The sequence below is a fragment of the Vulpes vulpes genome, chromosome 4 (genome assembly GCF_048418805.1).
Source record: "Vulpes vulpes isolate BD-2025 chromosome 4, VulVul3, whole genome shotgun sequence".
Lineage (NCBI taxonomy): Eukaryota > Metazoa > Chordata > Mammalia > Carnivora > Canidae > Vulpes > Vulpes vulpes.
In genome coordinates this window covers 93,045,564-93,069,554 of record NC_132783.1, presented here as the reverse complement: position 1 = coordinate 93,069,554, position 23,991 = coordinate 93,045,564, and the positions used below count along the sequence as shown (strand labels likewise).

Here is a 23,991-nt window from a genome sequence, read left to right as displayed (position 1 = left end):
CTTTTGAAGAATCTGTCCCTTTGTACAGCTGCCCTCATGTACATACTGAGTAGAGATCGTCTGAACATGGATCTTGATAGAGCTAGCCTAGATCTAATGATTCGACTTCTAGAACTGGAACAAGATGCTTCTTCAGCTAAGCTACTGAATGAAAAAGACATGAACAAAATCAAAGAAAAAATTCGAAGGCTCTGTGAAACCGTACACAACAAGCATCTTGATCTAGAAAATATAACGGTGGGTTCCTTCCTTCCACTGTAAAATCTAAAATTACTTTCAGAAATTTTATATTAGTCACAGTAGGTGTGTGACTTTGAGAAATCATTTAACCTCTTGGTCAAAATTGGGAAGCTCTTCTAAAGTTTAGCTCTGAGCATAATTCTGTTCCTAAATTCCTAAACTATCCCGTGTATATTTAGATGGTTTGCTAGTAAATTTTCTTACATTTTGTCTATCCTTTCTCTTGTGTGTGTGTATATATTAACTATATTTAGGCTATTAGGGATTTTAATTCTCAGTCTCTGGGTTTCGGGAATAAAGATTCAGAGGATTTGCAAGGGCCATTTAAATGAGTAATCACTCCAGAGTATCTCAAGGTGTCTGGTTAACTCCTCCAGGGTCCAAGACCCAGAAGGAAGTTTTGTAGGCACCTGCCTTCCCTGGAACAGTGTTTGTCATAATACTGGGGTCTCTTAGGCTCAGCCCACTTCCTGAAGTTTAATCTGGCTGTCTTGCTTCTGGTTGATTCCAATTCTCCTTTCCTCTGGCTTTTTTTACTTATAGAATCAGTAATATCCCCACAGGTTACTAGCCAGTAGAAGATGATTTGCCTTGTCATTTTGAAAAGATAAGATTATTTATTTATATATAACCTGACTTTCAGATATTTCCAACATCAAAACTGTATAAGCATTGTTTTTTCTACTGCCTCGTAAACTGAAGATTGCAGCATTTGCTTCAAAATTTATAGAATGCTTTGTGCTAGCCAACTATGACTTAGGGATATTGGTCTGTTTAATTAAGGTAGAGTAAGATATTTGTATAAAACAGGCTTGAGGGAGAGAAGAGCAGGTTAACATTAAAAGGCAAGATACTGAATTGAATGTACTCAGTACTTATTAAAGTTGAAAAAATACCTGCTAAGCTCAGGTGGTGTATAAAGATGCCTCTATCTCACTAGACTATTTGTATACTCTGTTTAAAATATATTTCTAGAGCAGCCCGTGTGGCTCAGTGGTTTAGCGCCGCCTTCAGCCCAGGATGTGATCCTGGAGACCTGGGATGAGTCCCACGCTTCTCCCTCTGCCTGTGTCTCTGCCTTTCTCTGTGTGTGCCTCTCATGAATAAATAAATAAAATCTTTAAAAATATATATTTCTAATTTTTAACACTTTTGCTACCTATACAGATTTTTGTTTAATGATATGAAAGAATAAGTTTGAGATAATTTTTATTTGCTGCATCATTGAATAAATGTACCTTTTTTGCAGAGGTTTCCCATGTTGTTCAACATTTTAGATTCTTCCCAGGCATTTGCTGTTAAAATAACATGATGATAAACTTGTTCACTGAGTTTTCTCCATGGTTTGTTGAATTTATTAGGATGGTAAATAGTGATATAATAACTTTCTAATATCATGTTAAGTAATTTACTTACTTGATTAAAATGAGAACACAGTTGCTAATTGCCTCTTTTTCCTCCCAATTTCGGTTTTCTTGAATATTGTATTTGTTTTAAATCTTACAACAGATGTTATTTTCTATAGTGATTATCCCTCTACTCATTAGGGGTTTTTTTTTATTAATTTTTCCTTGATATATGCTATTTTTGATGTGCCATGGAAGATAATTTAAAATAGTTTTCTCATATAGAATTCATGTAACTGAGAGCTAACAATTGCTGATTAGTATTCTGATTAATGATTTGACTATGCTTTAACTCTCTGAGGACTAGTCCAGTTTTCATATAAATTGAATTGTAGGTTATTTTTAATTGCTACCTTACGAGTAGGCTATATCAATATAGCCTAAAACATCAGACACTTCTTTTTATGTCTATAGGAGACAAACTGAAATCCCTTTTTAACATACAAACTTTATGATTTTTTGCTATTTTAACATCAAATTACTGTCCCCTTTCTATAACAAAGAAAGCCTCATTAGGCTTCAGCTTTATTATTACTGTGAGTTAGTATACCTGAATTGATCTCATTAAATTACTTTTTCCGGGACTTAGAATAAGAATTGGGCAAAATAGAATCTTTTTATAGTGACGTTTTCTAATTCTTTGTCACTTTGGACAGCATCAACTTTTTTTTTTTTTTTTTTTTTTTAAGGAATAGACTAAAATAGTCTAGCTCTCTTCTAAGTCTATAATACTAAGATTTTTGCTGGTAAGCTCTGGTTTTTACATTTCTCTCTAATCTATCTTTTAAATAGGCCAGGAGGACTTAATGTAAACTTGTATCTTTGAAAGGAAAGAAGGTTTGGAAAGAAAACCAGGTCTTATCAGCTTTGCTAATTTTGTTATGCTGTTGTTCCTTATTGCAACAGGAACCAGATTGTTCTTTGTTGGAGGGTGGCCATATGCTTTTAAAAGGAAACACAATGAGAAAGAAAAATAATAATTAAAGGCAAATCAAGAGGAAGAAAACCTCTAGTCCAGTTGTAACTTACTGTTCTGTGTTTCCTCTAGTAGTAGTTCACAATCATTATTTACATATACTTTTGTCATAATAACTACAAGCTGCTAAGCCTGCATATAAAGTTAACGATTGGTGAATCTGAAACCCTAAAAGTAACAGGGTTTTTATTTAGAATAGATAAGAAAATCTACAGAAAAATAAGAACAAAACAAGTAGCTTTACAAGGAAAATAATGATTGATAGGGGACTCACTTGTAGTAGGAGAAATACAGTTAGTTTATAAATATGTGGAAAAATATACAAGTTTACTGTAGTTAGAAAAATTCAAACCAAAGCAAGAAGAGATCATTGTTTAGCCTTTGGCAAAAATGTAGTGATAATGAGTGCTTTTGAGGATTTGGAGCCACTGACATACCTACAGTTTGCTCCTGGATTTAAGTGTTACAGCTTTTGTGGTGAATTAATCCAATATAGTGATTTATAGTCAATATACATTTGCACTTTGATTCAACAGTCCTATTTTTGTGCCTCTATACCAAAAAAATAACAGCACCAATTATTTTATTGGATTGACAAATGATAGTCTACTTTAAATAAGGGGTTTCCCTGTGAAAACAAGCCAGTGGTTAAAAATGTTTCTTCAACTTAGACTATTCTGATAAAAATTAGTTCCATTTTGCTTATAAAAGTACTTACTGTATTATAAAGAATACTATGGGCTGGTCGCGTGCAGTGAACTTGTCTAAAAACAATCTCCAGAAGTGTTGCCTCAGAATTATTGCTAAAAGTCAATATTCATTAATGGTGCCTCTCATTTTAGACTGGGCATTTAGCTATGGAGACCTTGCTGTCCCTTACTTCTAAACGAGCAGGAGACTGGTTTAAAGAAGAACTCCGGCTTTTGGGTGGTCTGGATCATATTGTAGATAAAGGTATGACATAAACACATATAACATTTTTATATGTTATTTAAAGCCTGAAGAAAATATTCTGTGTACATACTTCAAAAAAATTACTGCATTAGTTTTAAAAGATCTGTTCTTTTTAGTAGCATCTTGTAAAATTCGAACTTTTAAAGGAAAAGCCATTAGATTAGCACTGTGATATTGGGGAATTATGGAAATAATTACAATAAAAGGCTCATATATTTCAGCATGTTAGAGTTTTATGAAAGTTAGAATAAATAATGTTCAGAGAGGTTCTTGCATACTCACATGTATACAGATATCTTTTAATGTTAAGGGGGCAAATATTGTGATGAGACATACTAATTTTATATCCATTTCATTTCTCCTAGTGAAAGAATGTGTGGATCATTTAAGTAGAGATGAAGATGAAGAGAAACTGGTAGCCTCATTATGGGGAGCAGAGAGATGTTTACGAGTTTTAGAAAGTGTAAGTATGGACAACTGTGTTGGGAAAATTATTTAATTTTAACTGTGTGTGGGACACTGTCAAATATTTTATATTAAATGTACCCAAAGTTAGTTTTACTTCTGTAATCCAAATTGAAATTATTATGCATTCTTTGAGCAGCCAATGTTAATGAACAAGTTAAACAACCAGTTTAGTTTAAGAACATGTATATTGTCACTCTTTGGGAAGCCTTGCATATTCAGGTTTCGTTTTTTTACTTCAGAATGTTACTGTTCTTCCTTAATGTGGAATTCTGCTTACATATATTAACTTGTTTGTGGAAAATGATAGTTAAGAGGTGTCAGGTTTTTGTTTTTTAATTAATAAGGATTTCCTTAACTTAGCTATTTGGGTCACATTGTAATCACAGCTTATATTTGGCTTTGAAGAATGATACTTTTAAACCGTGTGTGCCGTAAGGATATTTGTCCTTTGGCTTTTATGAGTGATTTAACCTAGTTCAGTGTAGGTTACAGTTTATGCTGCCAGTACATTTCAGAATGAATAGATTGGATTAGCTAGGTACTTTTTAAACCTCTGGGAAAATAACCTAGTGTACATTAAAAGTTCCTGGTGTGGGCAAACTAGAAATTGTTCTTCTCACTTTTAGAGTGCTTCAGGTGAATTAAGCCGGTAGTATTTTTTTTATTCTAAATGAATCCACTTAGGAGTTTATTAGTTATAAATTAGAGACTGCTCTTTTCTGACGTTTGGAGTGATTGGTAATTCGTTACAATGAATGTGTAGTGCAAAATTTGTTACATAACGAGGAAGCAATTATAACAGTGTTTTAATTTTGTAATAAAGGAATAGCTCTCTACTTTAAATTTGGAACATGCTGGTTATTTCCTTAGATGACAAGGGCTGATTCTTTCCTATCTTTGTCTTTTACAGTATAGGGGATAGTATATTGTATGTGAATGAATGATAGCTATGGATTGCCACAGTTATTTCACATTTTCCCCTTTTAGGTAACAGTGCATAATCCAGAGAATCAAAGCTACTTGATAGCATATAAAGATTCACAACTCATTGTTTCTTCAGCTAAGTAAGTTTTTCTTAAATATCATGCTATTTACTTTGATGCCTGAGTGGTGCAGCTGGTTAAGTGTCCAGTTCGGCTCAGGTCATGATCTCAGGGTCCTGGGACCAAGCCCCTGTCCGGCTCCGTGTTCAGCAGGGAGTCTGCTTGAGATTATCTCTCCCTCTGTCCCTTCTGTTGTGTGCTCATTCTCTCACTCTCTAAAATAAATACATTTTAAAAAATAATAAATCTTGCTGTTTATTTAAGGCATTTGAGTTGACCATAAAGGTTTCTACTTCGTAAAATACTTCTGTCAAGTTCTGTGAACCAGAAGTAGTATAGTGTAGCACAAAAGTTAGGAATACACATTCTGGAGCCAGAATGACTAAACGTAGTTCCCAGCTTCATGACTTCAGCCCTGTCACTTTGGGCAAGTCATTTACTGGGCTACACGTTCTCCAGAAGTGGGGGTAATAATTGCATCTACCTACCTGGTTGTTTTTTTTTTTTAAGATTTTATGTATTTATTGATGAAAGACAAAGAGAGGCAGAGACACAGGCAGAGGGTGAAGCAGGCTCCCTGCAGGGAACCTGATGTGGGACTCGATCCCGGGACCCCAGGGTCACACCCTGAGCCAAAGGCAGACACTCAACCACTAAGCCACCTAGGCATCCCTACCTACCTGGTTGTAACAATAAAAAGAAATTTTATATATATGCTTAATATGTGTTAAACTATATACATTTTCAAAAATATGTGTATTAAATATGTGTATATGTAAAATATTTTAAGTGATTTTTAAATGTCTCATATACTGTGTACAATATGTATTAAGGTGTTAAAGTATATGTAAAGGCCTAAACAATTCTTAGCATATGGTAAAAACTACATATTAATCCTCATTTTTAATGTATATGGTCTTTTTCTAACCCTCTTCATCCTTCGTACCTGTTCTTGCAGATCTCTATTGCAGCTCCCCCTCTTTCACACTCTCTGTCCAGTTTATATGACATCAGGCTAATGCTATCCACCTCAGTTCACGTAAAATTGCCAGTTTTTCTCCAGCCTTGGTTCAGGCTTACTACAACAGTCTCTTCCTAATATCTCCGTCCTAGTTCTTGGTATCTCTGCCCTAGTTCTCTGGCCTCCAGCATGTCCGACATGATACCACAGGGGCTCCACTTTTTAAAAATAATCCCAAATTCCAAATCTCTGATTCCTTATTGTCTTTCAGTGTGTGTCCATAGTCCTTGGAATAATATCAGAGGCCCAGTGTTGCCTGACTCAAGTTCGTCTGTTTTTTAATCTCTTATTTTGGTGCATTTCAAACATAGACAAAAATAGACAAAATAGTATGATAAATCCTGATGCACATGCTATTCAGCTTGAATAATCATCACCTATGGGCAGTCTTGTTTCCATCTGTAAACCCTATTTCTATATTATTTTGAAGCAAATTACAGATTTCATATAATTTAATCCATTAAAAACTTGAGTATAATTTCTTAAAAGATGACTCTTTAAAAGATGTAACCACAGCACTATTTTCATACCCTATAAATGACTGATTGCTTAATATGATCATATGTTTAGTCAGTATCCAGATTTCCAATAGTCTCAAATTTCTGGTAGTCTTTAGTTTTCATTAGATCTATAGGTTTCCCCTCTCTTTTTTGGCCATATATTTATAAATTTTGTATCACACGTAGTACCCTAACACTCCTCTCTCTGGCTTTTTAACTTTTCAGTAGGAACCTGATAAATGCAGGGATAGCATATTGAAAGATTAATATACACCCCCACTGTTCTCCTCTCATTTACCAACCCAAACTGTGACAATAACAACATGGTAGTTCCGGTTAATATCTTCAAACATCTGAACAACAAATTATTTTAGATTAGATGTGAGGAACACCTTCCTAACCCTATGGTCTGTTTTAAAGAGAAGCCTCTTAGAGAGGGATTAGATAACACCACAATTTTCTTTAAGGGTTTTGTATAGTATATATAGCACATGAGGAATCAACTGACAGCTTACTTCATCTCTCAGAGACTTTTTTAAATTAATGGACTTGATGATTTAAAGAGAGGCTTCAGAAATACTACACTCACTTAAGGATTACATTTCCTTGTTATTTTGGATAGCATCTTGAGAATCTTTGGGATGCAGCTGATACCCTTATATGGCTGGCAGGAGACATGTCAGTTAAATGACTTCATGTTAAAAAATACGATTTGCTCTAATGTTTATGAACTATTTAATACCATCTATGCAGGATTATTTATTATGTATTATTTACCTGCTAAGAGCTTGCATCCTAAATAAAGAACATCTGAATGAAATTCAGAAATGTCCAGTGTTAGCTTTTAGAGGTTTTACCTTGTTTGGGGAGGCATTGTTTATTGTGTTGGAGAGATTGGTAAAATGGGGACTTTAGTACAAATGTAAACTTTTGCATTGACTTTATAATTTTAGCTCTACTTAGAAAAATTTAAATTAATTGAGTTTTCTTAAAATTTAATGCTTAGTATGGTATTAATATATGACTAAATAGTTAATACATTATAACTTCTGGAGTAGAAAGAGAAATTAATTTGGCAGCATTTATGACATTTAAAATATTTAAGGTACAAGTAGTAGTTCTTAGCGTATAACTAAATTTGTTTTCTCTTAAGAGCATTACAGCATTGTGAAGGATTGATTCAGCAGTATAACCGTGCTGAGAACAGTATATGCTTACCTGACAGTAAGCCTCTGCCTCACCAGAATGTAACCAACCATGTGGGCAAAGCTGTAGAAGACTGCATGAGGGCCATCATTGGGGTATTGCTCAATTTAACTAATGATAATGGTAAGTAATATTTTCTACACATATTCTCACTGGAATATTGTATATTACATGTAAAAACAGGTTATTACCCTTGTTTCTTTTTTTAATGTAGTGATTTTTTTTTTTTTTTTTTAAATCTCCATCATGTAATTCACTTATGTATATCGGTAGAGCTACTTATAGGGGTGATACTGTCAGGACTGGCCCAGTAGCTTGGTTTGGAAATAGTACAGCCAAAAATATATTTCAATAAAGAAATAGCTATACATTTCTAATTTTTAATATCGATGTTAATGAATATTGTTTAGTAGTGTCATATAGAAGAATCACGTTGTATAATTTTTACGTTGTAACCATCTTTATTGCAGAATGGGGCAGCACCAAAACGGGAGAACAGGATGGCTTGATTGGCACAGCAATGAACTGTGTGCTTCAGGTTCCAAAGTACCTACCTCAGGAGCAGAGATTTGATATTCGAGTGCTGGTGAGTTAGAGGGACTGTTCCAGAAAGGAACATTTGATCTATTAAAATGATAAAAACATCATCTTAGTTTTGGGTTTAAGAACCAGCTGTTTGATATATTGTGGATTTCACTGGTTCCTTGTGAACATAACTCATATCGTACAAAAGGGAGCCATGAGGAGCTCTGTAAAAAGTAAAACTGTAAGAACTAAAAGTGGCAATTTTTAAAAAGTGGTTAAATCATCGGGAGCACCATTCTCTTCCATACTGGTTTTTAACCTTTAGTGGATGGTAGAGTACTGATTAGTTTTTTAGCTGAACAAAAATTATGTGTGTTGTGTTGCTATGCTTTTAATTCTCACCTGTAGTAATGTGCATGTTTTGATTTTTGTAGGGCTTAGGTCTACTGATAAATCTAGTGGAGTATAGTGCTCGGAATCGGCACTGTCTTGTCAACATGGAAACATCATGTTCTTTTGATTCTTCCCTCTGTAGTGGAGAAGGAGATGATAGTTTAAGGATAGCTGGACAAATTCATGCCGTTCAGGCCTTAGTGCAGGTAAGCAGCAACTTCAAAAAAAAGCTAACATCTTCAGGTTGTTGTATTGTCCAACTTGTTCATCAGCTGCACCTCTCCTCCTTCGTCCTCTCCCCCTCCTGTGTGTGTGTGTGTGTGTGTGTCTCACCATTACCAGTTCACTGAGAGGTACACTGGGTTAAAGTGTATACCCTTCCTTACTTTATTCCACTGACAGTTCAACTGTAATAATCACTCCTTAGGCATTGTTAGTGAAAAGTAGAAACAAGGTGTATTTGTTGATGAATCAAAAGTTTATTTTTTTCAGATTTTATTTACTCATGAGAGACATAGAGAGGCAGAGACATACATAGGCAGAGAGAGAAGCAGGCTCCCTATGGGAGCTCAATCCTAGGACCCTGGGATTAATGATTAACTCACTGAGCCACACAGGTCCCCTAAAAAAAGATCATTAATGACAAATTGTGAATCAAGTCTCAGCCCTGATCCCATCCAGTTTCAAGTCCTTCAGCATTTATTTCCTGGTCTGATCTAGGTCTAGTACTTTGTGTTCCTGAATATCGGGCCATACCTTTCTGCTTCTTTGGGCAGTGAGAGGGGAGTTACTTTTCAAAGTATGTCTGTGGAGTAATATCCTGGCTTAAGAATTATGTCAGAGGGCACCTGGGTGGCCCAGTCAGTTAAGTGTCTGCCTTTAGTTCAGGTCATGATTCCAGAGTCCTGGGATCAAGCCCAGGAATGGGCTCTCTGCTCAGTGGAGAGCCTCCTTCTTCCTCCCCCTGTCCTCATCCTGCTCACCACCCCCTTGTGCATACATGCACTCTCCCCCACCCCAAATACATAAATAAAATCTTTTTATTTATTTTTATTTTTGAAAGATTTTATTTATTTATTCATGAGAGATAGAGGCAGAGACACAGGCAGAGGGAGAAGCAGGCTCCATGCAGGGAGCCCGACGCAGGACTTGATCCGAGGTCTCCAGGATCAGGTCCTGGGCGGAAGGCAGGCGTCAAACCGCTAAGCTACCCAGGCATCCTGAATAAAATCTCTTTAAAAAAGAATTGTGTCAGAATATGTATATTTAAAAATTGATGTCTCTGTTGGGTGTTTGGATGCCTCGGTTGGAAGAGCATGTGGCACTTGATTGCAGAGTCATGAGCTCAGGCCCCACGTTGAGTACAGAGATTAATAAATAAACGTAAAAAAAAATAAAATTAATGTCCCCAATTCACCTGATCCCAGCCACTAAACATACTCCCTCTCCTCAATTTACATGTCAGTTTTTGTTTCTTAACAGTGGTGGTCATTGCAGTTTTTACTTCTTTTCCAACCTAATAGGTTCCTAACTACCTTTGTTATTTCTTTCCTTAAATAACAATTGGCTCATGTTCAGAACTGATAATAAACTATTTCATTGTTTCTGAAACCTTTGCCATCTTGTTAATCCTTTTGGCCTTTTTTCAAACTAGTAATACTTGAAAGAAGGTAATCCACAACAGTTTGATCTTTCCCAGAGTCGTAACTAGGACTCCTCATTCTCTTCTCAAATATTTTAATCTCAGGAGTCCTTTTACACTCTTGAAAATTATTGAGGACTCCAGAGAATTTTAGTTTATGTGTGTTCGATCAATTGATATTTACTGAATTTGAAATCAAAACAAAATTACAAAACAAAGGCACTTGTTCCATTAGCCATCAGAGCAATATCAATCACACAGTATGTAGATCCTGGAAAACACTGTACATTCATGAGAGAATGAAAGAGGTCAGTTGACCTCTCAGTATTATTATGAATATGATTTTGACCTCATAGTTTTTCCAGAGGGGTTTTGGGGACCACTAAATTTTTAAAGAAATTTAAAAACTACTTTCATATAAGCTCAGATTTTATTTTCTTAGGGGGTTAATAGGTTAAAATCCACTCTTCCATATACTCAGCAAATTTTTGAGATCTACTTGGCATTTGATTTTTGGTAGTTGTTTTTAGTAACTTGGAGTTTTTCTCAAATCGTAATAGTAAATGCTTTATATTCACTCAGAGCACTGTACCAGCACAAGGAAGATAAAGCACATGAAAGCAAGGAATTCAGTGTGTTACCTTTTGACTTAAAAGCTTTCACTGTGTACTTTAATGTTAATAATATTAGTTGGGGTCCAGTTCTGAGTCTGAGACCTTTTGCTTTTTAATTTACTGATGCTTATTTGTCTCTGTTTTTATTTAATTTTTAAATTTTTATCTATTTCCGTTAGAGAAAGAGCAAGCAGGCGGGGCGGGGGTAGTGATGGTGGGGAGGGGTAGAGGGAGAGAGAGAATCTTAAGCAGGCCCCACACCTAGTGCAGAGCCTGACACGGAGCTTGATATCATAACCCTGAGGTCATGATCTGAGCCAAAATCAAGAGTCCAACACTTAACCAACTGAGCCACCCAGGCATCCCTTGTTTATCTCTTATCTTCTTTCTTTTTAAAGAAGTTATGTTGCTTTTCCCCAATATTATGTAGTTTTATTTAGTGTCCTTTCTTAATTTATTCAGTCTGCTTAGGCTTTAAAAACATTGTTTTACATCATTCGTATTTTTTGCTTGGTATATCCGGTCATTATTATCCAATTTAAAGGCAAGTGTCAAGATTTGCATTCTTTAAAACAGAATGTCTGTATTATTAGATACATTTAATTTAATTGATTGACTCCCAGTAGCATTTTTTTTTAAAGATTTTATTTATTTATTCATGAGAGACACAGAGAGAGGCAGAGACACAGGCAGAGGGAGAAGCAGGCTCCATGCAGGGAGCCTGACGTGGGACTTGATCCCGGGTCTCCAGGATCAGGCCCTGGGCGAAAGGCGGTGCTAAACTGCTGAGCCACCCGGGCTGCCCCCCAGTATCATTTATACTTCCTTTTTGCCTTCAGTTGGATGTAGAGTAAAACTTTTTATTGTAACTTACCCCTTTTAACCAGATAGCATGCTTCTTAGGGTTAGTGATTGTAAAAGCAAACAGACTTTGTATTTGAGTACATCCATGTTAGTTGGTATTCTTTTAATGATCTTCAAAAATAATTTTTATCAGCTATTCCTTGAGCGAGAACGAGCAGCCCAGTTGGCAGAAAGTAAAACAGATGAATTGATCAAAGATGCTCCCACCACTCAGCATGATAAGAGTGGAGAGTGGCAAGAGACAAGTGGAGAAATACAGTGGGTATCAACTGAAAAGACTGATGGTACAGAAGAGAAACATAAGAAGGAAGAGGACGATGAAGAACTTGACCTCAATAAAGGTACATTTATTTTAAGTAGTGTATTCGAATTGAAAATGTTTTCTCCCTCTTCAACATATTTTTAATTCGTGTGTTGTCCTAATCTTGAAATTATTTTCTGGTCTCTCTAGCTCAGTGCAGACAAGCTTTAGTATCTCAGTGCACATAGGAATTCTTCGCCAGCTCCCTTGCAGTGAGGAAGGCACACTGTAGTGCAGGAAAGGTCTGCCTTTCCTTCTTGCTCTGGCCTTTCTTTACTCACCTGAAAAGAGAGTGGTGGAACAATAGGATTCCTAAAGGTTTTCACGGTTTTGACATTTTGAGATTCTTTTATGAGCCTCACTTTATAAATTGAGATCTGTTATCATAAATTACAGTAATAGTTCTCAAATGATATGTAGAAGCTTGCAAGCACAGTAAGGAAAACACTGACGGAGACATTACATTTATTATCTGTTGTCAGCAACTGGTATTGGATTTCTGTTTATGCAAGTACTGCAGGATAGCCATTTGTAACCTTGTCACTCAAGTTATGAAATTAAATAATATGTTTAGCCTCACCAAATTAGGAAGCAAGTCCCAGCAAATGTCTTTTTCTGAGCCTAGTCTCTTTCTCTTATGCCCACTGTTCCACTAATGCCATTAGTTCTAATATTGTAAGAAATTGCCATTCTATTTTCTTATCAAGTGTTCATGTTTTCTTTGGCATAATATTTTTGGTTGCTTAGCAGTCTTTTATACTAACAGTTTTATTGGGGTGTTAGCTTGTGAGGACTGCTATAACAAAGTACTGTAGACTGAGTGGCTTAAACAACACAAATGGATTTCCTCACAGTGTCAGGGTTGGTCTCAGGCTTGTCTCTCCTTGGAGTGTAGATGGATATCTTTGGCCTTTTTAGATGGCCTTCCCTCTGTGTATATCTTTGTTCTAATCTCCAGTTATGAGGATAGCAGACAGATTAGGACCCACCCCAGTGACCTCATTTAAACTACCTCTTGAATTAAACACCCTAGCCAAATGTGGTCATACCCTGAGGTACTAGGGGTTAGGAGCTCAACATATGCAGGGGGTGGGGCCATTGTTCAGCCCATAACAAGGTCAGATTCACCCTTTTAAAGTGAACAATTCAGTAGTTTTCAGTACATTCACAAGATTGTGCAACCAAAAACACTGTCTAGTTTCAGAACATTTTATCCACCCCACCCCCCACCCCCACCCCCCCGCCAGAGAAAACCCCTACCTGTTCAGCGGCCATCACCCCCTGTTCTCCCTTCCCCAGCCAGTGGCAACCACTAATTCTGTCTCTGGATTTGCCTATACTGGACATTTCATGTAAGTGGAATAATCTGTAGCCCTTTGTGACTGGCTTCTTTCACTTAGCCTAATGTTTTTCAAGGTTCATTCATGTTATAACATGTTATTAGTACTTAATTCCTTTTTATAGCCAAATAATGGTCCATTGTTGGTACGTACCACACTTTGTTTAGTCATCAATTGATGGATGTTTGGGTTGTGTCCACCTGTGGCACTTAGGATGCTGCTGTGACATGGCATGCATGTACAAATTTTTGTGTAAACATATTTTCACTTCTCTTGGGTATATACTTAAGAGTGGAAGTGTTGGATTATTTCTTTCTTAACTCAGGATTTAGCGTTTTAAGGAACTACCAAACACTTTTCCAAAATGACTGCTTCATTTAACATTCCTGCTGGCCACGTATAAGGGTTCTGGTTTCTCCAAATCCTTACAAATAGTTATTTGTCTTTTTTATTTTAGCCATCTTAGTGGGTGTGAAGGTATATGTCACTTGATTTGCAGTTCCCTGTTGAATAAATGGTATCAATATCAAGCATGTTTTCACGTGCTTATTGGTCATTTACATGTCTATCTACGTTGTCTCTTCATTTTCTTGATGGTGTCTTTTGAAACACAAAAATTTTAAGTTCGATGAAGTTCAGTTTATCTTATTTTGTCACTTTTGGTTTTGGTATGGTATCTAAACAGCCATTTCCTAACCTAAGGTCATAAAAAGTGAGTCCTGTATTTTTGTCTAAGAGTTTTATGGTTTTTGTGCTTATATTAAGATCTTTCTTCCCATTTCAGTAATTTTTTGTTAATTTGTTTGGAAATCCCACTTTCTTAGTACCATCTATCAGTGTTTAAGCAGTTCTGAAGAAAAGATAGCTAACAGAATTTTTGGTGTTATGGGGTGGAATTGGTTTTTTATTTGTTTAGGTGGTATACTGTTATAGTTTTTTGTTTAAATATTCTCAGCCCTTCAGCATGCTGGCAAACACATGGAGGATTGCATTGTGGCCTCATATACAGCACTACTTCTCGGGTGTCTCTGCCAGGAGAGTCCAGTAAGTAATAGTTCCATGTTGTTTTATGTGTCTTAATAAGATTCCATTGTGACTTCATACCATTACCTAATTAACTTACATTTTATGTATTTTCCGCCCTCATGTTAAAACTTTCACATATTTGGTGAATTTTTAAAAATGTATTTAATTATTTGGTAAATTTTAGAAGTACATTCCAAAATAATAATTTGGTTTATTTATATATATTTTTTAAAGATTTTATTTGTTCATTCATGAGAGAGAGAGAGAGGCAGAGACACAGGCAGAGGGAGAAGCAGGCTCCATGCACATGCACCGGGAGCCCGATGTGGGACTCGATCCCGGGTCTCCAGGATCGTACCCTGGGCCAAAGACAGGTGCCAAACCACTGCGCCACCCAGGGATCTCGGTTTAATGAGAAAATTGATTGATGGATGAATCCATTTACATGGCTTCAGTTGAAGTAAAAACATAATATAAAACCTGTGCTCATCTGGCTTAAGATGAAAAAGTCTAGCAGTCTCAGTGATACTGTCAAGGAGTCAGAAAATTGGTCTTTAAACCCTACTCTGGGGGCGCCTGGGGGCTTAGTTGTTAAGTGTCTGCCTTCGGCTCAGGTCATGATCTCAGGGTCCTAGGATCTAGCCCCACATCAGACTCCCTGCTCAGGGAGTCTGCTTCTCCCTTCCCCCTGCCCCTTCCTTGTGCCCACATTCTCTGTCCTAAATAAATAAATAAAATCTGTAAAAAACAAAACAAAAACATTCTCTGATTGTTGTCTTGTGCTAGGTCTCCTTCTGGCCCCATGCTGGCTCTGGCTACATGTCTCATCTAGTTAAATAATGTCCAACAGATGAAAGTGGCCTCCTCTTGTCTTTCTTTTTAAGAGCAGTGCTTTTTTTTCTCCCTAGAATCCCTCCACACCCACTGTGCCAAGTAGACTTTCCCCTTATCTTGGCCAGCATTTGCTCACCTGGCTTTTGTTTAAACCACTTACTGGCAAGGAAAATGGGATTACTATGTGAGATTTAGATTATGATGATTTAACTAGATGTATTAGTGTCCAGATGGTGAGGCTGAGTCAGCATGAAAGTGGATAGCTCTGGCTACTGGGACAGTCATTGGGAAGGCTTTTTTTTTTTTTTAAAGATTTTATTTATTTATTCATGAGAGACACACAGAGAGGGGAAGAGACACAGGCAGAGAGAGAAGCAGGCTCCATGCAGGGAGCCCGTTGTGGAACTTGATCCTGGTTCTCCAGGATCACACCCTGGGCCTAAGGCAGGCGCTAAACCACTGAGCCACCCAGGGATCCCCTAGGAGGACTTTTTATGGGAAAGGTCTAATGGAAGAGCCAAAATTTAAAATGTAAAGGAGGTTCTTTTCCTTAGGAGCCAAGAGTATTCAGGAGGCAAGAATGGAACTCTATTCTATAGTGAAAGGGTTAGCTTCTCTTCTGTGTTTTTTTCTTTTTGTCTCTTCCATATTTATATTATAGTCAAGCTCTGATCAAATGCATAGTAGCCTGCTCCATTGTGGCCCTTGCTGATACCATCGCCTTCAAGAACAAGACCAAATTTCTCATCATGATTATGGAGGGCCCTGCAGGATCTTTATCCCCTTTCCTGGAATCTTTTCAGTTCAGTCCTTTTCCTTAAATTCAGAGACCTTTTTCTTTTTCTTTTTTTTTTTTTAAGGTTTTATTTATTTAGTCATGAGAGAGACAGAAAGAGGTGGAGAAGTAGGCTCCCTGTGGGGAGCCCAATGCGGGACTCATCCCAGGACCTGGAATCATGCCCTGAGCCGAAGGAAGATGCTCAACTGCTGAGCCACCCAGGTGGCCTAAATTCAGAGATTTTAAGGGCAAATGAGAAGCACACATCAAGCAAAGGGGAAAGAGGAAGAGGCAGGTGTCCAAAAAAAACCAATAGGCATACTATTTAAATTTAATGATTTTTAGATACTCTGTTTTGCACACACCCTAGTTTCAGTTCTGTTCTTTCTTAAATATTGGGTCTAGACATTAACTTGTGATTTTAGCACATGTGATTTATTTTTGGTCATTTTTCTAATGTTAATAAATTCCTATTCGTCTGTATCTCTTTAAAGAGATCATAAATTGTCTAAGTTCTGGGCAATGTGAATTCATAGAACTCTAATGTCTTTATTGCCTTGGGGGGGAATCATTATGATTAACCCCAGAAAAACTAGCTGATACACAAAATGGAAAGGAAATTGATCTGCCAAATGTATAAGTGGAAGAGAGATGAGACAAGAAAGCAGGTGGTTGGGGATCCCTGGGTGGCTCAGCAGTTTAGCGCCTGCCTTCGTCCCAGGGCGCAGTCCCGGAGTCCCGGGATCAAGTCCCACGTCGGGCTCCCAGAATGGAGCCTGCTTCTCCCTCTGCCTGTGTCTCTGCCTCTCTCTCTCTGTCTATCATAAATAAATAAATAAATCTTAAAAAAAAAAAAAAGCAGGTGGTTGTACTATAGTAAATGCTTTATTGTAAAGGGCTGCATGCTTACACCCAGGATTCCCTGTGTCATCTTCCATTGCACATCATGGATCTGGTGCATTGCATTGGTCAGTCTCTTCACTGATCTTTGTCTTTTTTGCTTTCTTGACTCCGTTCCTAAAATCTTGGGGACACTGCCACCATAGATAACTTCCTTAAGAGCACATCTGACCACTACTCTTCCCAGTCTTTCTTAGCTGACCATCATTTAGGGAATCATGAACCTTGTTTTAGTACTACAAGTAAAACTTCCCAAATAGGCCATGCCATTTCTCATTTTTCTTTTTCCTAAGTTTATTTATTTAAGTAATCTCTATACCCAACATGGGGCTCAAACTCACAATTCTGAGATTGAGTTGCATGCTTTTCTGAAAGAGCCTCTCTCTTTTTTTTTTTTTAACCCGCTGCTGTTTAAAAACACGTGCTATGACTGCCTTTCCCATGCCAGCCACTATATGCTGCATCCTGTAGAGTATTGATAGGAAAAGGGTTTGCTTATTGAGGATTTCACTCAAAACCTAGGGTCTAATTTATTCTGTATCATAGCAATATACTTTTCTACTGAGCAGCCTCCATGGTCACCATAGCTACTGCTCTGCTGTCATGCTGCCTTCCTGGAAATTGGTTAAAGACATTCTTAAGCCCAACTTTCCTTGAGCTCTGTAGTTTTCATTGGGACTGCCCTTATTACATTCACCTCTTTGGCATAATTTTTAAAGCATTTTGTAAAATCTGTGTGCTTGGGGCACCTAGGTGGCTCAGTCAGTTGAGTATATCTCCCTTTGGCTCAGGTCATGATCTCAGGGTCCGGGGATCGAGCCCCCTGTCTGGCTCCCTGCTCAGTGGGAAGCCTGCCTCTCTCCCTCTCTCTCTGCCTGATGCTCCCTCTGCTCGTTTTCTGTCAAATAAATAAATCTTATATATATATATATACACTCTGTTTTAGCTGCAAGATTAACTCTGTAGGAATAAATTTGTACTCCAGCTCACAGCTAGGGACTGGTAGTGGCTAAGTGGGTCACTTAGAATATGGGTGATTCATATTGCATAATGTAGTGTATGGTTACTTTAGTAACGTTGATTAGGTCTTTTCTGAAACTGTATTCTTACTATTATTTTGTTTCTTTATAATTTCAAAAGTTACCTGACAATTTTTTTTTTTAAAGGTATAGAATGGGCGCTTGGGTAGCTCAGTCGGTTAAGCATCTGCCTTCAGCTCTCAGATTATGATCCCAAGGTCCTAAAATAATAAAATCCTAAAAAAAAAAAAAGAAAAAGTGAGGCAGGGAGAGGTGCCTGGGTGGCTTAGTCATTTGAGCATCCAACTCTTGATTTTGTCTCAGGTCATGATCTCAGGTGTAGATCAAGCCCCTTGTTGGGGCTTGATCGGCTCTGTGTATGGAGCCTGATTAAGATTTTCTCTCTTACCCTCCTCCCACCCCACCCCACTCCCTGTCATAAATAAATAAGTAAAAAGGGAGAGAGGGGACTGGTGGCAAATTTCTTAAAAGCATAATATGTTATCTTCTTCCATGCCCCTATCAACAACAATCCAAAACTCCTCTCACCTTGTGGCCTGAAACTCGGGATAAATTTTCTTTTGTGCTTTTTGTTGTAGGTGAACATGCTTAAAAGAGCCTTTCATTTTATTGTTTATGAACCTTTAAAACATTGAAAAAATATACAGAAATAGAAGAGGTTTTTTAAAGCAAGTTCTATATTTTCCTTTAGCAGATTGGTTATAGATGTAGTTTGGCTGCTCCTCCTTAACCATGAAGGGCAACACCTAATGTCCTTTATTGGCATTGCTGACTTTCTCTCATGAAACTAGTGTATCTTTGAAAATACCTAGTTAATTCCTAGCCTACATAGGAACATGAGAAGTCCATAAGCACCTGAGTACATCTCAGTTTCCAAAACACATGCACTTAACAGTGCATTTTCTGATCTCAGGCATTTTTCTGTATATTTACAAAAATAAATATGGACACAAGTGTATCTTTTGCCGGTTTTACCTTTCTGAGGATGGGATGGGACAGAGAATGGACACACACACTTGTAGAGTTTGGGAGGGTGGAAAGGGAAATGACATGTTAACCAAGGAGTTCAAGGACCTCATAGAAGTTTGAAACAGGGTATGTGCCCAAACCAGCCACATTGTGCAGGGTGCAAACTCCTGTTTCCTGCCTCCTGACCAATATTTCTTTCATCTATTTCCTCAGATCAATGTGACCACTGTGCGAGAATATCTGCCAGAAGGCGACTTTTCAATAATGACAGAGATGCTCAAAAAATTCCTGAGCTTCATGAATCTTACTGTAAGTAACTTCTATTGCAGTTTCTGTGGTCATAAATAGGATACATTAGTGACCGTAGAAATTAAAATACTGTGTGGCCTTCGTGACTAGAAGCAAAAACAGGATTCTCTTTTGATATGTTCTTTTTAAGATAATTTTTGTTTAAGATTTTATTTATTTATTCATGAGAGACACAGGCAGAGGGAGAAGCAGGCTCCATGCAGGGAGCCCGACACAGGACTTGATCCTGGGTCTCTAAGAGCATGCCCTGGGCTGAAGGCGGCGCTAAACCACTGAGCCACCCGGGCTGCCCTCTTTTTAAGATATTTTTTAATACAATATCACTATATATGACCATAGTAATTATCAAAGCCACAATTTAATCTTAGTGTGTTTTGATTCATAGTGTTCAGTTTAGTGAAGCTAAAGAATTTAAGCTTTGATTTGATGCTTGTTAAAATTTGTTAAATATTAACTGTTACTTCCTCTCTACCCCCTCCCCCCCCCCCCCCCCCCCCCTTCAGTGTGCTGTTGGAACCACAGGCCAGAAATCTATCTCTAGAGTGATTGAATACTTGGAACATTGCTAGCTGCTTGCTTTACCTTTGCTTCAGGTGCTCGGTAATGCTGGAGCTATTCTTAGACAAAGAAAAGTCATGAAAGAAGTCCTTGAAGATATACCAAGAACATTCATCAGTATCATTCATGTTTGGATTTTTAAGGCCACCTGATTTCTTCGTCATGCATTCTGCATTTGCTAAATGACAGTTACTACATCAATCTGCAACTATCAAAAATGAGGGAAAAGGTTCAGGCTGTTAACAATTCCATGCAGTATTTAAATACACTTACTTTGGCAGAGTTTATACTCTCCCCTTGTTCTCTTGCTTTATTCTGGGCAAGTTGTAAGGGGAAAATTTGTGCTGCTGTTAGTGCAACTGCTGTGTATGTTGAGCCACTGTTGTCATGCCAGCCAGGTGCAGAGGCAGCTTAGCTACTGAGGTATCGAATGTTTTGAGGACATTCTAGACAACAGCTTAGTTCCTTTTTCAGGCTCATTTGCTTTTGCTTTTTGTTGAATGATTCCAATCGTAAATAAAGCTTTTAATAATTTTGTGAATTTTTTTTCGTTGTTGTTCCCTGAACTACTGTCTATATTTAAAATTAGATGGAATCCAAAGACACAAGGGATTAATAGTATATTTTTTTATTTTTGATTTGGTTTGGGTTGTTGAACTATTTTTCACTTTTGAGACCATGACCATATTATCATGCCATGATGAGTCATAGCTGTAGACACAAGAAAACCAACAACAGTTTGAGGGAATATTACATAAGATGATGTGCCCTGTTTAAAGGATGAAGCAAAATAGACAAACCCAGGGTAGTTTCAGCTTAATGCTAGAGGAGGCTCTTGAAACATTGTGTTGAGGGAGGACCCTCTAGATATATTTTCTAATGTTCAGTACAGTAAATATAAGGAAGCTAAAACACCAATGTGGAATTCATGTTTCCAGAAAATGTGTATATTCTTCTATAGAGTGACAGGATCAAATGCAAAAACGCAAAGCCTTAAATTGCTGGTTCAGAGAAAATCCTTTTTTTTTCCCCCATTCAGATTCTTAGTTCATAGAACACTGTGTTTGGAAAACAGTCATGGAACACACAAAACACATTTTATATATTTAATTTCACAACATTGCAAGTGTTTCTTGTGTTAATTATTGTTCAGACCACTGGTAAAACTTTTCTTTTTTTGTTGATTGGGCCTGAATACAGGCTTTCCAGAGATCTCTTTCATTAATACTTTTAAATAGCTTTCGGGTAGTTATGTCATGTTTCTTCATTGGATTTGTAAAACTTGAAGCCATAAAAATATTAGTTTGGTGTGTATTGAGGAAAATAGCTAAAAGTCTAATTGTTACTCATTTAGACTTTGTTATTTCCTTGTATAAAGTGACAAATCGGGGCTCTTGTATCAGTGCCAGCTGTAATGTTTTTTAAATGCAGTGGCTGCCTTCTATTGTCTTCCTATTTTTGATAATGCAGATTGTTGGGAAATCTATAAGGAAGTAACTGATTCCAGGCAAATTGTTTTCTTCCTCCTACCCACCCAACCCCCACCCATCACCTTCTAACAGCATAGTTATGCCAGTGTAACTTGGGAAAGATTGAGGTCTTATTTGCCCTGAGTATAAAAGCTAGCTTAGCAAACTATTTTAAAAGTATATCAGTAAATGATATTCATAAAGTTGAATTAGATATATTTTGTTTAAAAAATTTAAAGTGCATTGATATTTATTAATCATTGGATTTAGGAAAAGGAACAGATTTCTGGTAAAACTGACATGCGGCAGATGGTAAAGAATATTATAAAATGGATGAGAACAATCAGGGCGAACTACATTTTTCTGTTACACTGGTAATCATTTGAGAATTGATTTACCTCAGTGTTTAACAGTTTTTTGTTTTGTTTTGTTTTTTAAATAATAACTAATTGTCAAGCACTGATAGAGATGCAGACTTTGGTGGGGGGTGGTGGGGGGAGAAATCACCTCACCAGCTGCAGTGCATTTGTGTGTTTTTAACCCTCAGAGAACTCTGCATTTTAGGGTACTTGAGGCTGACTTGCAAATTAAAGTTTAAAGTAACCTTTTTTTCCATTGTAAATATTTCTGTAAATACTACCAATTGGAAATTAGAACAGTAGAGTACTTTTCTGAATCCAATCCTATTTTTATTTTATACAGTATTTCTCAGCTGTGATCTTTGGAGCAAAAGCCAACGGCAGGAAAAAAAAAATAGTTTGTACCAGTTTCATGAAGTATGTCTTTGGGTTTTTGTAAATAATTTTAACTCAAATAAAATTGCTACTTTCAATACACATGTTGTCTTTAACATAATCTATTGAACTGTTTTTGATGAAGAAATCTCACGAACTTGATATAAATGAGGGGAAACGTGATGTGTATGTGAATTTCCCTTCAACATATACATAAAAACCAATTTTTGTTAAATGTTATGTACTTCTCCATGTTTTTAATACTTCTCTGAATATGTTGACTCTCAGAAACTCAGGTTTATTAAGGATGGTGATTTTCTGCTTGTATAGTTATGCCCTTGATGTGTTAAGTTAGTTGCCTTAGTCTTTTTGCCCCTCTGAATATGACCCAAGACTTCTTTGTTTTTTATTTTTTTTTACAGCTGCTTTTTAGTTTTTCACTTTTCTTGTCAGACTCTTAAGTTTCCCGCACGGAATACAAGTACATTCCTCGACCTCTCCTCACTGCTTTTAATCATAAAACTAGATTGAAGGGCGTCTCCTGTGAGTTCCCCTCCACTCTCCCTTCTTCCAGACGTAAACACAGTGTATCACCGTGTTTAAGAGTGCAGGCTGTGGATTTACAAAGACCTAAACCACACATACATTTGGAAAGCAAGTGCCGATGTGTTAGAGCAATTTCCCAAACTAACTTTTAACCTGCCTACTCAGCTAGAAGATGGGGCTCCTGCTTGCTTCAGGGTTGTGAAGACTCAGTGAAACTATGCGTGAGAAGCAGTAGCATCGTGTTCCAAATGCAGGTCTTGGTAAATGTTAGCTTTCACCAAACAATTGTTTGGACTCTAAGTAGTCTATACTTGGTAGACTAATAATTCAGAGATAAACATAATCCCTAGAGCCAGTTAAAAAAAATGCAAAGATGTATAGGTAGAGTTACTTAGAATAAAAATGGGACAGTGACAAATATTTCATTCACAAAAGGAAGATGGGGCAAGAGTAACAATGAGAAAAATATAAAACAAAAGTAGCAAGAGCAAATAGATTTTAAAAGAAAAAAAACTTTCCTGCAAGACACAAACAATATCCACTAAATCCAACAATACCAATAATTATATTAAATGTAGGTATACCAAATACTCCAATTACAAGGCAGAGATAATCAAACTGAAAAAGAGACCTGCTGCATACAAGTAGTTTGAAAGAAAAAGGATGGGGAGAAAAAGACCATACAAACACTAATCACAAGTTGGAGTGACTATTTAAGACAAAAGATGAATATTAGGCCTAAAAAGCATTTCGTAATAATTATGCACCTAGTGGAATTTTAAAAATACAGCAAAAACTAAAAGAACTAGACAAGGTCACAATCAGATATTTTAACTCTCCACCCCACCCCCCACGGCCCCTGGGAATTGCTAGGATATATATATTTTTAAGTCTGTAGGAAACAGTCATCTGAATGATCACCTACCTTGATATAACTGAAATTTATGGGACACTATTCCACAGTTCTTGGGATGTACCTGAAGCTTTCAGCAACACAAACTGCATGGTGAGTCCTAAAGCAAATCTTGATGTATGTATTTCAGATGACTGGAGCCTTGACCACAAGGACTTATAGGAGACATGTCAACGTGTAGTACAATACGTAGAAAATAACATTTGAAAATCAAGTATACGTCTAAATAACCTATGACTCGATCACAAAGGAAATTAGTAGTTTGAGTCAAATGACAAAATACAAATTAAATCTATGGGATGCAGGTGAAACTGCTTAGAAGAAAATTAGCTTTAATGCTTAGGAAGAAGGCTTAAAATCTAAATACCTGAGGAAACTAGGGGGAGGAAAAAACAATTACACCCAAGTAAGCTGAAGGGAAA

The 23,991-nt window shown here is 37.0% G+C and overlaps 1 protein-coding gene across 6 annotated transcripts in view; it reads left to right on the top strand.

Annotated features, from left to right (window-relative positions):
• WAPL (WAPL cohesin release factor) overlaps positions 1-22,212 on the top strand; it is an 80,390-nt gene extending 58,178 nt beyond the window's left edge. For all 6 annotated transcript variants that reach the window (XM_026005802.2, XM_072756412.1, XM_072756413.1 and 3 more), the window contains exons 9-19: positions 10-237; positions 3,465-3,576; positions 3,942-4,039; positions 5,032-5,108; positions 7,762-7,937; positions 8,285-8,400; positions 8,774-8,938; positions 11,986-12,193; positions 14,449-14,537; positions 19,254-19,349; positions 19,853-22,212. In XM_026005802.2, coding sequence (XP_025861587.1) covers positions 10-237; positions 3,465-3,576; positions 3,942-4,039; positions 5,032-5,108; positions 7,762-7,937; positions 8,285-8,400; positions 8,774-8,938; positions 11,986-12,193; positions 14,449-14,537; positions 19,254-19,349; positions 19,853-19,918 — 1,431 coding nt within the window. In that variant the 3' untranslated portion in view covers positions 19,919-22,212. The remainder of the gene's footprint in view (positions 1-9; positions 238-3,464; positions 3,577-3,941; positions 4,040-5,031; positions 5,109-7,761; positions 7,938-8,284; positions 8,401-8,773; positions 8,939-11,985; positions 12,194-14,448; positions 14,538-19,253; positions 19,350-19,852) is intronic.
• The last annotated feature ends 1,779 nt before the right edge of the window (positions 22,213-23,991 follow it).